Consider the following 11,543-nt stretch of genomic DNA (forward strand, 5'->3'; position numbering starts at 1 on the left):
GGGGGGGGGGGGAGGGAGGAGGTCAGCTCCAGGCAGGCTGGCTCCCAAGGCCACGCTATGAATCACTGCTTAACATCAGGGCATCAGCCCCCTTCCTGTAGAGGAAACCCTGGTCCGGGCTGGGAGAAGGGAAAGGCAGGGCTCCCAGGCTGAGGTCCTAGAAGATGGCCACCTCCATCCACCGAGCGAGAGGAAACGGCAGGCATGAGGCAGGGGACTCCTGACACTCCCGTGCCACCCCTCCCTGCAGCCCAGGCTCACCTGTCTGTGGATCAGGCAGACGACCCCCTCGCCCCCATCCAGGTGCTGGCTGCAGTGGCCTGTCAGGGGCAGGGTGCGCGCCCACCTCCCTGGTCCACCTACCATGGAGACATCCTCCCTCTGTCCCACCAGTGCCAGGGATGACACTCACGGAAGATGCAGATGAGCTGGGCCACGCAGGACGCCAAGTGCTTGAAGTCCACGCGCAGACGGCTGTCCCGGTAGCGGCTAGTGAGGGCCTGGGTCAGCTGGTTGTTCAGGTGGAAGCCCAGGGGAGGCCGCCTCTGAGCCTGGGCTGCCCCGGGAGCCCCACCTCAGGGTCATACCACCCCTCCGACTTTCCAGGGAAGGCAGACACCAGGGGGGCCTGGTCCCACCTCTCTAGTCCCAGCTCTGCCTCATCCCAGCCGTGAGGCCACGGGCAGCTCCCTTCACTTCTCTGGGCTTCAGTTTCCTTATCTGTCAAATGGGGACTATGATAGCCCTGACCCTATAAGGTCGTGTGAAGATGTTATATGTAGAGAGCTTAGGACAGTGTCTGGCACATCATAACTATTGTAGTATTATTCCTTTAAACTGCCGGATTTCTGCTAATAGACACCAGAGAATATCTCTGTGCAGCAAAGCATTTTTGTCAGCCCCGTATGGAGTCAATTTCTTGATGCTCCAGATCAGGGGCGATTTCTGGAGTTCAGAAATCACCTCCGATGAGGAATCGTCCAACAGAGGCTTTTAAAAGCCAGTCCTTGTGAAAGCCCTTACCTCGGTTACTGGGCCCTAGTGACCATGACCTCCTGGTTACCCCTCCCCAGGGCCCCTGTTGTCCCCAGCCGCCTGGTGGCCTGCACAGGCTGCACCTCATCTCCTGTTCCCCGCCTCCCTCTCCTCTACTTGACCTTGGGCTTTGCCTTGCCTTCTTTGCACTTGATGTTCCCTCTGCCCAGAACACCACGTCCTCTCAGCCCAGAGTGTTCCTACTCTGATACACGCCTCCTTCAGGAAGTCCTCTCAGATACTCAGCCCCCAGCAAGCAGCATCAAGCCCCTCCTCTGGGGTCCCACAGCTCACGTCCCTGCCCTGAGCCCTCTGGGCCTCCACATCCCTGCCCTGAGCCCTCTGGGCTGTCACTGTCTTTGGTGGGTCTGGCTGCGCCTGCACTGGGCAGGGGAGTGAGTGGTGGGTGAGGTCTAGGAAGGGCTTCTGGTCACCACTGAATCCCCAGCATCAGCCGGCACAGGGCCTGGAGCAGAGCGGGGCTCAGGGGGTGTTTGTGGAGCAGAGGATAGGATTGGATCGGAGCAGTTTCTTTCTCCTGTCCGTCCCGCCAGCCCAGGATTGGCTAGGTCTCCGGACCTTGCTCCCAGCTGGCCCGCTCCCTGGTATTCCCTCCACCATACACACCACCTTTCCCTTGCCTGTCAGCTCCAGGCTCACACACAAGTCCCTGACCCTGGACTTGCCTCTCCCTCCTCCCTCTCATACATATTTAAGAATTTTTAAAGAGCTGTCCTCCCAAGGCCTCGTGGGGCTCTCCTGTCTTCCTCCACCAATCTCCTCTCTGACCACCTCCCCCTCCCCACTTGGCTCCAGCCACACTGGCCCCCTGTCATCTCCATCACTGGGCCCCTCATTCACTCTGCTGCCTCCACACCAGCCTCCTCAGGGCCTTTACACTGACTTTCCCCATGTGGACCGCTCTTCCCTGGAGTCCCCAAGGCTCACTCCTTCCGGTCTCTGCTCACATATCACCCAAGTGAGGTCTTCCCTGACCGCCATGTCTCAACCCACACCTCACCCTCTGCGGGTCCCAGCACCATGGCCTGTTTCCTTTTGCCACTGTAGGACTTCTCACCATCTGCGCTAGACGTTCTGCTCGTTCTGTGTCTGTACCATCAGCACGTCAGCCCCTTAGAGCACTCCTCTGCCTAGACCAACACCAGGCTTGCACCAGGCGCTCGGGCATACCGCGGGAACAGTACAGCCTTCCACCTTCCGCCACCCTCTCTCGCCTCTGCTTCTGCCTACCTGGGACCCTTGTTTCTCAGGCTCACATCTCCCAATCTTCTCTCTGACTCCATCTACCCCCTGTCTTGAGTCCCCTTTTCCTGCACCTCCCTGCACCTTTGACTTCCCCCCTCAGGGTCTCCCCCTGCCTCTCAGACTCTGGGTCACATCACCCCCCAGCCCCCCATCTCCCCATGTCTCACCCTTCCCTTTGCTGTGGCAGACGAGCCCTGGGGTGGGGTGGGGGTCTGGGAGCTCTGTGTCTGATCCCAGACCACACCCCGTCCATGCAAGGTGGGGTGGGGGACAGATCACACGCACTTTTCCAACTGTATAGCCCAGGGAAAAAGTTGCTCTCTGCCTCTGTTCATTGGCTAGGATTTTTGTGCTCCCACGCAAATGGAATGGGGCTGTTCTACGTCTCCTGGAAGAACTCAGCCTTTCAGTGGGAGCCTTCCTTCGGGCACTCTGGCATGTTGTCATGCAAGCTGCATTCCCCAGCACTAAACCCTGTGGGCTCCATTCCACAGGCTCCTCCTGGCCACCCTGTGTATTAGCCATTTTACAGAGAGGGAAATGGAGGCTCCAGGCACCCAGGGCCACCCAAGGAGTCCAGGAGTCCAGGACATTCTACCATGAGGTCCTGGGAGCTGGGGCCTCTCAGACACCAGCGCCCACCCCCCCTTCCCCTCCCAGGAGGGCCACACTCCCTCCCTCAGTGCCCTCCTCCCCCCACACAGAGGATTCTCCCCTTTGGGCCTCTCTCAGGGTCACCCATTTCCTGCCAAGAGTGGGCAACTGAGGTGTGGGCTTTGTGGATGGCGGGGGAGGAGTACAGGGGAGGAGGGGGAGCAGATCTGTCCCCAGGATCCCGCAGGACCTCTGTCCATACCCACTGCGTTCAGGGCCAGCCTCAGTTCATAGGAGTTCATGGTTCCAGAGGCGTCCTCATCGAACTTGTCAAATGTGGCCTGGGCAGGGAGGTATTGGTCAGTCCCACCCCCAGGCCCCTAGGCACCCTGAAGGAGGCTGAAAGTGGGTCTTGGAGCCAGAGAGCCTGAGTTCCCACCCACCTCCCTTTCTTCCTGGCTGCCCTGTGCAAGCAGCTTAACCACTTTGGGTGTCTGTTTCCCATTCGGTAAATTGGGAATAACAGTACCAGCAGTAACAAGGGTGTTGTGAGGACAAGGTGATATTCTGACCACAAAGGGCTTAGTGAGGGCTCAGTGAACAGTGGCTTACCACTTGCAGTGTGGGGAGACCTGGGACCATCTCCTCACAGGGATCCAGAGCAGGGGCGGGGCGGGGAATTATCGCCTCCCAGTGATAGAAAAGTAGAGGGACAACAAAGGGGTGTATGGGGCAGGGATATCCCACCCAGATGCCTCCAGGTTGGCGTGGTGTGGTCAAGTTCCCCTTCTCCCCGGGGGCCCTGCTAACCCACAGAGCACCTATGCCCATGTTAGTAAAGGTGCCTTTCCCTCCAGAAGGAGGTGCCCTGCCCAGCCCCCATCTTACCTGCCACTCCAGCAGGTGGCCCCAGAGCTGCTGGAAGTGGTACAGGTCGAGGCTTCGCCCATGCTGGGGTTGCGGCATCTGGTTAAGGTCCATGTCCCCAGAAGGGAAGAAGAGGCCATCCTCCCTACCTGGGCAATGCCCCCATCATATACCCCAAAACGCTGCAGCAGCTGCTCCCAGGTCCTGAGCCCGATTTCTCTGGGAGTCCGTGCGTGGGCCCTGGCTACGGGAAAAAAAAAAAAAAAAGGTACTTTCTGCGTACCGGCCGTTAGCGTAGGGATTATTGTTATCCTCAACAATCGTTTCTGAAACTGAGGTGCAGAAAGCCACGGGACTGCTGGAAACTAGTAGAGCTGGGATTTGAACCCAGGCACGGGGCTCTGGGTCTGTGCTCAGGACAGTTACACTTCCATAAAGGAAGATGGGCTTATACGTGGCCATGACCTTGGCCACGGGTCCTATCACAGAACCCACAGGTCCGGCTACAGGGGAGACGCCAGCAGGCTGAGCCCAGGGTTCCCATGGCCTGACTCCCAGAAGCATCGTGGATTAACACACATGGGGGCTCTGGAGTCCACTCTTGGTCCCCAACTCACCAGGCTCCAGGGCAATGCTTAATAAGGTCTGGAGCTGAGGGGCATTGAGTTCTTCCTCCTGGTAAGGAGAGAGCCGGTTTGTGAGCCTGCACTCGGGCAGTCATTCAGCAAACAGCCCTGGGCCGCCCAGACAGTATGCTGGGTGATGCTGGGGCACAGCAGGGACTGAGAGGAGCCCAGGCCTGCCCTCTCAGAGCTTCTGGTCCTGGAAGGGAGTGAGACCTGTCCCCAGAGTGGTCAGGGCTGCAATGGGGAAGCATTGGGCTGTGGGAGCCCACAGAGGACAAGCAGCTGACCAGCCTGGGGGAGGGTCAGGGCACGTTGGAAAGATAAGGCCTTAGCCTGGCAGGGGTTGTGAAGGGAGAGAAAGCAGTCCAGGGGGAGGGTACAGACTGAGCAAAGGCTCTGAGGCAGGGAAGAGCTGTGAGCATTTTGAGAAAAGAAGCTCATGAGATTTAAGCACAGACAGACTGAGAAATCAAAGCAAAATGAGATGTCTAGGATGAGGGAGAAAGGGAGGGAGGGGTACATGGCGAGGGTAGGGGAGGGAAGGGACCCCCTTAGCCCTGCCCCATCTCCTCACCTCTCCTGCCAGCTCCTGAAACAGCTGCTCCATCTCTAGCTCCAGGGGAACGTAGGGGACCTGTGGGGTAGATGGTGTTTAGTTCTGGCCAAGAGGACCCCAGCCCCCCAGCACACACACACCCTCGCACCCCTTCCCAGAGCAGCACCTCACCATGAGGGCACGCAGGTCGACGCTGATCACATCATCTATCTCCCTGCAAATTACAGACAGGAGATGAGGGGAGGGGACTGCTCACCCCACGGCTGGGGATATGGGCCACGCGGGGTCTCAGCTGAGGCTCGGGTGGGGTCTAGGTGGGATCCTGGGGGCGCTGGGCTGACCCAGGCGCGGGGCAGGGGATCCCGGGGCGGAGCAGGGGATCCCGGCTCACACTGCGGTGTGGCGGCGCTCGGAGAACACGCGCAGCGTGAAGTCGACCTCGTCGCCGGCGGCACGGGCGGCGCGGGCGGCGTGGGGGCGCTGGGTACCACCAGATAGTGGCCGGGGCGCAGGCGGCAGCGGTGGCTCACGTCGCGGCGGGCACAGAAGGGCGAGCGTTCGGCGCGCAGCAGGCCCCGCAAGAGCGCGCGACTGCTTGGGGAGTCCCACAGTCCCAGCAGCTGGGGGGCAGGGCGGCGTGACCACCGCCGTCCAAGTTCACCCCACCCAGCCTCCGACCCACTGCATCCTCCACACCGCCCTGTCCAAACTCACTGGTCACCCATCACCCCAAGCGCGTCCCAGGCCCCCAGGTTGTCCCAGCTGCTGGGGCTGGCTCAGAGATGGATGGAATCTGGGGTCCTACCTGATACCCACCTCCTCTGGGATCTGTAAAAAGGAAGAGCAAGGGGAGTCAGGGCTAGGCAGAGGCAGCCACCCCTCAGAGTCCCCCCGCTCCGGCTCCCTCCACACCCCTCCCTCTCTTTTCTTCCCATCCCACCCCTTCTCCAGCCCTTGCCCCAGCCCCTCCGGACCCCTCCCTCCCATCTGTGCCCTCTGCTCCTTGGTCCCCTCCCAGATCCTCAGCCTTTCCTCCAGCCCTTTCTCTGTCTCCTTTCTGACCCCTGACCCCTCACCCCTCTACCCTTCTGACCCCCAGCCTCTCCCTCTGCGCCCTCCCTAGCCCTTCAGTGTCTCCTTGACCCCCACCTCCGATTTCCTCAGCTGTCTCCTGACCCTGACCCTCGGCCCCCATCCTCTACCCCCTCAGATCCCCCCTTTGGCCTCCTGCACCTCCATGCCTCTGTGTTCCATTGCCTCTTCCAGCCCGGGGTCCCACCTGGAGCACGTGGAAGCCCACGGTCAGGTATGTGAGGCCCTGGGCCCTCAGGCGCCGCCGGTTGCGCTGGTTGGGTGACAGAAGCACAGTGCATTTGGGAGTGCGCCCCCCAGTGGGGGCCCCGCGCCCCTGCTGCCCCCCAGCCCTCCCAGGGCCCCTTGTCCTCCTCGTCAGGCTCCAGCAGCATCAGCAGGAACTGGGGGTGAGCCCAGAAGGTTTCTAGTAAAGGACAAAGAAACAGGGTTACCCAGCCTGCCACGGCCCCCCCTTGCTTGCCTTCAGGGGCCCCTCCAGGCCTCACCGGCACGAGGCTGGCCCCGGCCAGAGTTGAAGCCGCGTACCCAGTGGCCTTGGAAGGTGTGGATGTGCCTGCTGCCTCCAGCCGGGCTGCGGACCAGCACCTTAGGGCTCAGCGAGCAGACCTGGTTGGTGGCGGAGTGGCAGAGGAAGTCCTGCAGCTCCATCCTGGACGGTGGCCGGCAGTCAGACCCTGGCCTGGCCCCCGCCCCAAATAGCTCATGACCCCCCAAGTCACAAAGCCCCTAAATTCCTTAAATATCGCCAAGTACACTTCAGTCCCCCAAATAATACATGTCTCCAGAAATGACCCTCAAATTAGAGCCCTCCAGCTCCCTCAGATTTCTCCAAGTCCTCAGAAATGCCCTACGAATAGCCAAGATCCACAAACTCCCCCCAGATATGGTCAAATTGCCTTCAACCCCCAAATATCAAGACCCTCAGATTTTCTATTACCAGTAAGTATCCTTCAGCTCCTCAATATTGCCAAATCTCAAGAAATGCCCCAATGTCACCAAGCCTCCCTCAACTGCCCTAAATATTTCCCATCCCCCTTCAACCCTCCAAAGATTACCATGCTTCCAAGTTCACTAATGTCACTGCTAATTCTAATTCGACTCCCCGAAATAGAACCCAACTGCCGGATTACCACAGACACGGACAGTTTCTCCCCGTTAGGACCCACCCGCATGAACTTCTCCCATGTCCCTTCAAGCGGGACTTGCCCCCTCCCTGACCCTGCTGGCCTGGCGCCCCTCCCCGAAGCAGACCGGGGACCCTGCCCCACTCACCAGAACTCACCATCCTCCTTTTTCACCAGCAAGGCATCTCGCCACTCAGCGGGGAGCACGTCCCAGCATGGGCATCTGGGGAGACCGAGGTGTAAGGGGTGGGCAGGTGGGACCGAGCCACCCACCCACCCCAGATCCATCCCACCTATCACTCCAGGCCCCAGGCCACTCCACTCGGCCCTGTGGGCTCCGCAGCCGCAGCAGACACACGTTGGTGAAGCCCCGTGACACCTAAGGGAGACGTGGTCAGTGGGGGCTTGGTGCTTGGACACCCCCTGCCAGCCCACCCTGGGGGTTCCTCACCTTGTGTGTGCCTGTGATTGAATATGCATGTCCCTTCACCAGCCCGTCTTCTGTATGGTACTCGCCCCGATCACTCTGGGAAGAGGACAGGACAGTGAGCCATAGCAGGGGACAGGGCTCCCCTCTGCATCCCCACCTCCTTTCACCAAAGCAGGAGTCACCCAGAGCACCTAACTGAACGGCACCAGGCTCTGAGAGGGGCTGGGAGTTGGCAAGTGAAGGCAAGAGAAGGAGAGAGGCAGATGGAGACAAGAGACCAAAACAGATTTAAAGAGGAGAGACATAGGACTTCCCTGGTGGCGCAGTGGTTAAGAATCCACCTGCCAACGCAGGGGACACAGGTTCAAGCCCTGGTCCGGGAAGATCCCACATGCTGCGGAGCAACTAAGCCCGTGTGCCACAACTACTGAAGCCCGTGCTCCTCAACAAGAGAAGCCACCGCAATGAGAAGCCCGCGCACCACAATGAAGAGCAGCTTCTGCTCGCCGCAACTAGAGAAAGCCCGCGTGCAGCAACGAAGACCCAACACAGCCAAAAATAAAAATAAATAAATTTATTTTTTTTAAATTTACTAAAAATAGAAATAAAGAGGAGAGACATAGAGACACGGGGACAAAGAAAGATACAGGACAGAGAGGAAAAGAGGTGGAGAAATGCAAAAGACACTCAGTAACTGAGTAGAGTATTAAATAAATGAATGAACGAATGAGTTAGACTGACTCAGTGAATGAATATGTGATTGGGTCACAGATGGACATATGACCCAAACTGAGCCCGTGGAAAAATCAGTCCTGAGACTTTTGTTGAAATTCTCAGAAAGAGGCACTTCTTTTTTTCACACACACACATCCCCCGGGGGCAGTAGGAGGAACCTGCAGCTGTGGGGCCCACTTTTGCGCCCATGAGAGGAAAGCCTGCCTGTGAGTGAATCTAACCCAGAAGCAAGAATAGAAAAACGCATTCACAACAGCCACTAAGCACCTGGATCCAGCTGTGCCTGAAGCTTAATTAGTCATGAGAGCAAATAAATGTCCTTTTGACTTGCTGGCATTAGATTTGTGAGAGACAATAAGCCAACAGTGAAAGCAGAGGGGAGAAAGACACAGGACACCGCCCCTCTCTAGCTGTGACTGCACTCTGGTCCTGGCGGGGGTCTTCCTGGGAGTCTGACTCTCTCACCAGGGCAGTGGCTCCCACGAGGGACCCCTTGGCCAGGGCATGGCACAGTGTAGGGAAGAGGCCTGGAGGGTCCTGCCTCAGGTAGAGCACCTCGCCCACACTGCCTGTGAAGTCCACGAAAGCCTCATTCATGTGGCCGCCTCACATCACCTCATAGGAGCCGTGGAGCCTGTGGAAGCAGGTCTCGGGTGGGGTGTCTGAGGTATGGGCGAGTATCTTGGGCAACCATGGGAATGTGGGGGGCCTCTGTCTCATGCTGTGAGGTCCCAAGGGCTGTCCCCCAAATTTGCACACTCTTAAGTAGGGTGCCCTTGGTAAGCCCTGAGAAATTTGGCTGGTGGCTTTTGGGGCCACCAGGACTGCGTGATTTGGGGGTCACAGAAGAGCTCTGTCAGAATTCTGGGCATCCTGGGGTCTGTGTCTGACACTTTGAGTCTGTGGGAGATGTCTGCTTTGGGGGGTGATCCCTAGGGGGTTTGTCAGGGATTTCAGAGCTGCAGAATGGGGAAAAGTGAAAATTTAAGGGTCCCAGGATTACACCCAATATTTTAGAGGTGTCTTGGGTTTCTCAAGGGATCAGGAGAGATTGTCTGAGGTTACAGGTCCCCCAAGGGGATTACTTAAATCTGGTGACACCGGGGCCTGATACGAGATTTCTGTCTCCTTCAGAATTAAGAGTGTTCAGTTGGTATCTAGGAATATTTTGTGTGAAATATCCATGGAGGGGGACTTCCCTGGTGGTCCAGTGGTTAAGCCTCTGGGCTCCCAATGCAGGGGGCACGGGTTCAATCCCTGGTCAGGGAACTAAGATCCTGCATGCCACAAGGCACGCCCCACCAAGAAAAAAAAAATCAGGGAGGTGTTTATGATTTGGAGGTCCTCAGGCGATGGTATGACATGAGGGTCCTGTGGGCTGTACCTTGGTTTGAGATCTTTGGTGGGGTGTCTAGAGGATCCCAGAAGTCGGGGGTGTTCCGGGCATCCCCTGTGGCTTGGGGCCTGCTGGCTGGGACTTGGGGCTGCCCCTGGTGGCGTCGGGGTCCTTACTTGGTGTAGGCCTTTTCCAGGAGTGGGTCCCAGAACTCGTTCCTCTGATCCGAGCACACGAACATCAGCTTCCCCTCACGCACAGGCAGCCTGTCGTCCACCACGACGTCCACCCAGCAGGGGAGGGGCCTGGGCTCAGCTTCCCACCTCCAACCCTGCTGGGCCCCAACCTCTGACGCCTGACCCTGCTGTACCAGTCAGGAAATTACAGCCCCATGGGGACAGTGTCAACTATGAAATCCATGTCACCCTGGGGGAAACTGAGGCATGAACAGAGGAACCGAGCTTTACCTGGAAGCGGAAGACGCCTGCGTAGCCATCTTGGAAGCCCTGTCCCGGGGAGACCACCTGGGACAGGAGTCGTGGGTACAGGGTGATGGAGGCAGCGGCTGCAAGAAACCAGCTGTTACCTGGCAGGAAAGGCTGGGATTGGGGGAGGGTGGAAAGAGGGAGACCGAGGCACCAGGAGAGGAGAGCCTGAGAGGGAGAGGGAGGGGCAGGGACAGGGCAGGGGGAGGCTGAGGGCGGAGCTGTCGGGGTCCCCACTGCAACCTGCCAGATCTGGGGGCTCAGCATGGGTTCAGTGGTCTCACCCAGACTCTCCTGACACATGTCTGTTCCACTCATGTCCTCACAGATGAACTGGGGCTTAGCGCAAAACTCCTGGGGGAGATGGGGGAATCCAGACTTCAGCCAGGAAGGGGAGGGAAGAAGCAGCTGGGGGGTCAGATGCCCGGGCTCCCTCCTGCCCTCGCGGCTCTGGAGTAATGAGCGCCTCCAACCCCGTGAGAGGCTTGTAAAACCTGTGGGCAGCCGTTTGGCTTCCCTGGGCCTCCCCTGACCCAGGATTGCTGAACCTGCTCTGAGCTGGTCCCACAGTGACACCTCCTCCCTCAGACCAGGAGCCCAGCCCCCAGCCTCCTTCCTCAGACCCAGGAGCCCAACCCCCATCCACACATTACATGGGGCCTCTTCCATTCCACCCCTTTGGCCTTCTCCAAGTCGGGCCCCAGCTCGTCATAGCGAAGGGCATCAGGGCCAGCAGGGAAATAGGGATCTCGGAACAGGATCCCCTCATCCAGGCAGGCTGCTCGGAACAGGATCCCCTCATCCAGGCAGGCTGCTCGGATTGCTTTGTAGTTCTGGCCCCGAGAGGGCTTTGGGCCCTTGGTTCCAGGCCCTGCCTCCTGGTTCACCAGCTGGATGGTGATTCTCTTGCTGCCACACGTCATCCGGACACTGTGGGCTCACAGGCCGGCTCTAGGCCCTTTAACCTCCTGAGTCACGGGGGTGGGGCCTCCCCTCCATCTGAGCCCAGATGGGGGTCTTTAGGCAGAGAGGAACCTTCCCTCGTTAATACTGATTGATGGTTTGGGGTGCCGGGGAGCAAGGATGCCTCTTCAGGGTTTTCCTCCTCAGGGCGTGGGGCCTTCAGTTGTGGCTAGGGTAGCAGCTTAATGGGCTTGGCCAGCAGCAGGAGGGAAGGTGGGCAGAGCTGAAGGAGGACCGGCTGCTGCTGTGGGAGTGCCTAGAAGGAGGTCAGTGTGGGCAGTGCATCTCTGCCAGCTTGTCCCTGCAGACCTCCCTCTGTGGGGTTGAGAAGGGCAGGGGTGGGGAGAGAGGCATCTTTTTTTAGTGCCTTTGATCTGCCTTTTTTATAGCCCGCTTTATCCTGGAGGGAGTTATCTTTACTGCTGTCTCTC

At 58.8% G+C, this 11,543-nt stretch overlaps 1 protein-coding gene across 1 annotated transcript in view; it reads right to left on the reverse strand.

Moving 5' to 3' along the window:
* Positions 1–11,072, reverse strand: part of CAPN12 (calpain 12) — a 13,241-nt gene extending 2,169 nt beyond the window's left edge. Inside the window, 22 exon segments of the mRNA XM_024734134.1 lie at positions 262–320; positions 413–551; positions 3,162–3,236; positions 3,784–3,846; positions 3,936–4,006; positions 4,380–4,437; positions 4,963–5,022; positions 5,116–5,158; positions 5,336–5,406; positions 5,409–5,564; positions 5,761–5,772; positions 6,224–6,338; positions 6,340–6,442; positions 6,525–6,688; positions 7,312–7,386; positions 7,457–7,542; positions 7,615–7,689; positions 8,794–8,962; positions 9,841–9,995; positions 10,132–10,250; positions 10,434–10,503; positions 10,803–11,072. Coding sequence (XP_024589902.1) covers positions 262–320; positions 413–551; positions 3,162–3,236; positions 3,784–3,846; positions 3,936–4,006; positions 4,380–4,437; positions 4,963–5,022; positions 5,116–5,158; positions 5,336–5,406; positions 5,409–5,564; positions 5,761–5,772; positions 6,224–6,338; positions 6,340–6,442; positions 6,525–6,688; positions 7,312–7,386; positions 7,457–7,542; positions 7,615–7,689; positions 8,794–8,962; positions 9,841–9,995; positions 10,132–10,250; positions 10,434–10,503; positions 10,803–11,072 — 2,208 coding nt within the window.
* Between the last annotated feature and the right edge of the window lie 471 nt (positions 11,073–11,543).

This window comes from Neophocaena asiaeorientalis, unplaced genomic scaffold (assembly GCF_003031525.2).
Source record: "Neophocaena asiaeorientalis asiaeorientalis breed wild unplaced genomic scaffold, Neophocaena_asiaeorientalis_V1.1 scaffold280, whole genome shotgun sequence".
Classification (NCBI taxonomy): Eukaryota; Metazoa; Chordata; class Mammalia; order Artiodactyla; family Phocoenidae; genus Neophocaena; species Neophocaena asiaeorientalis.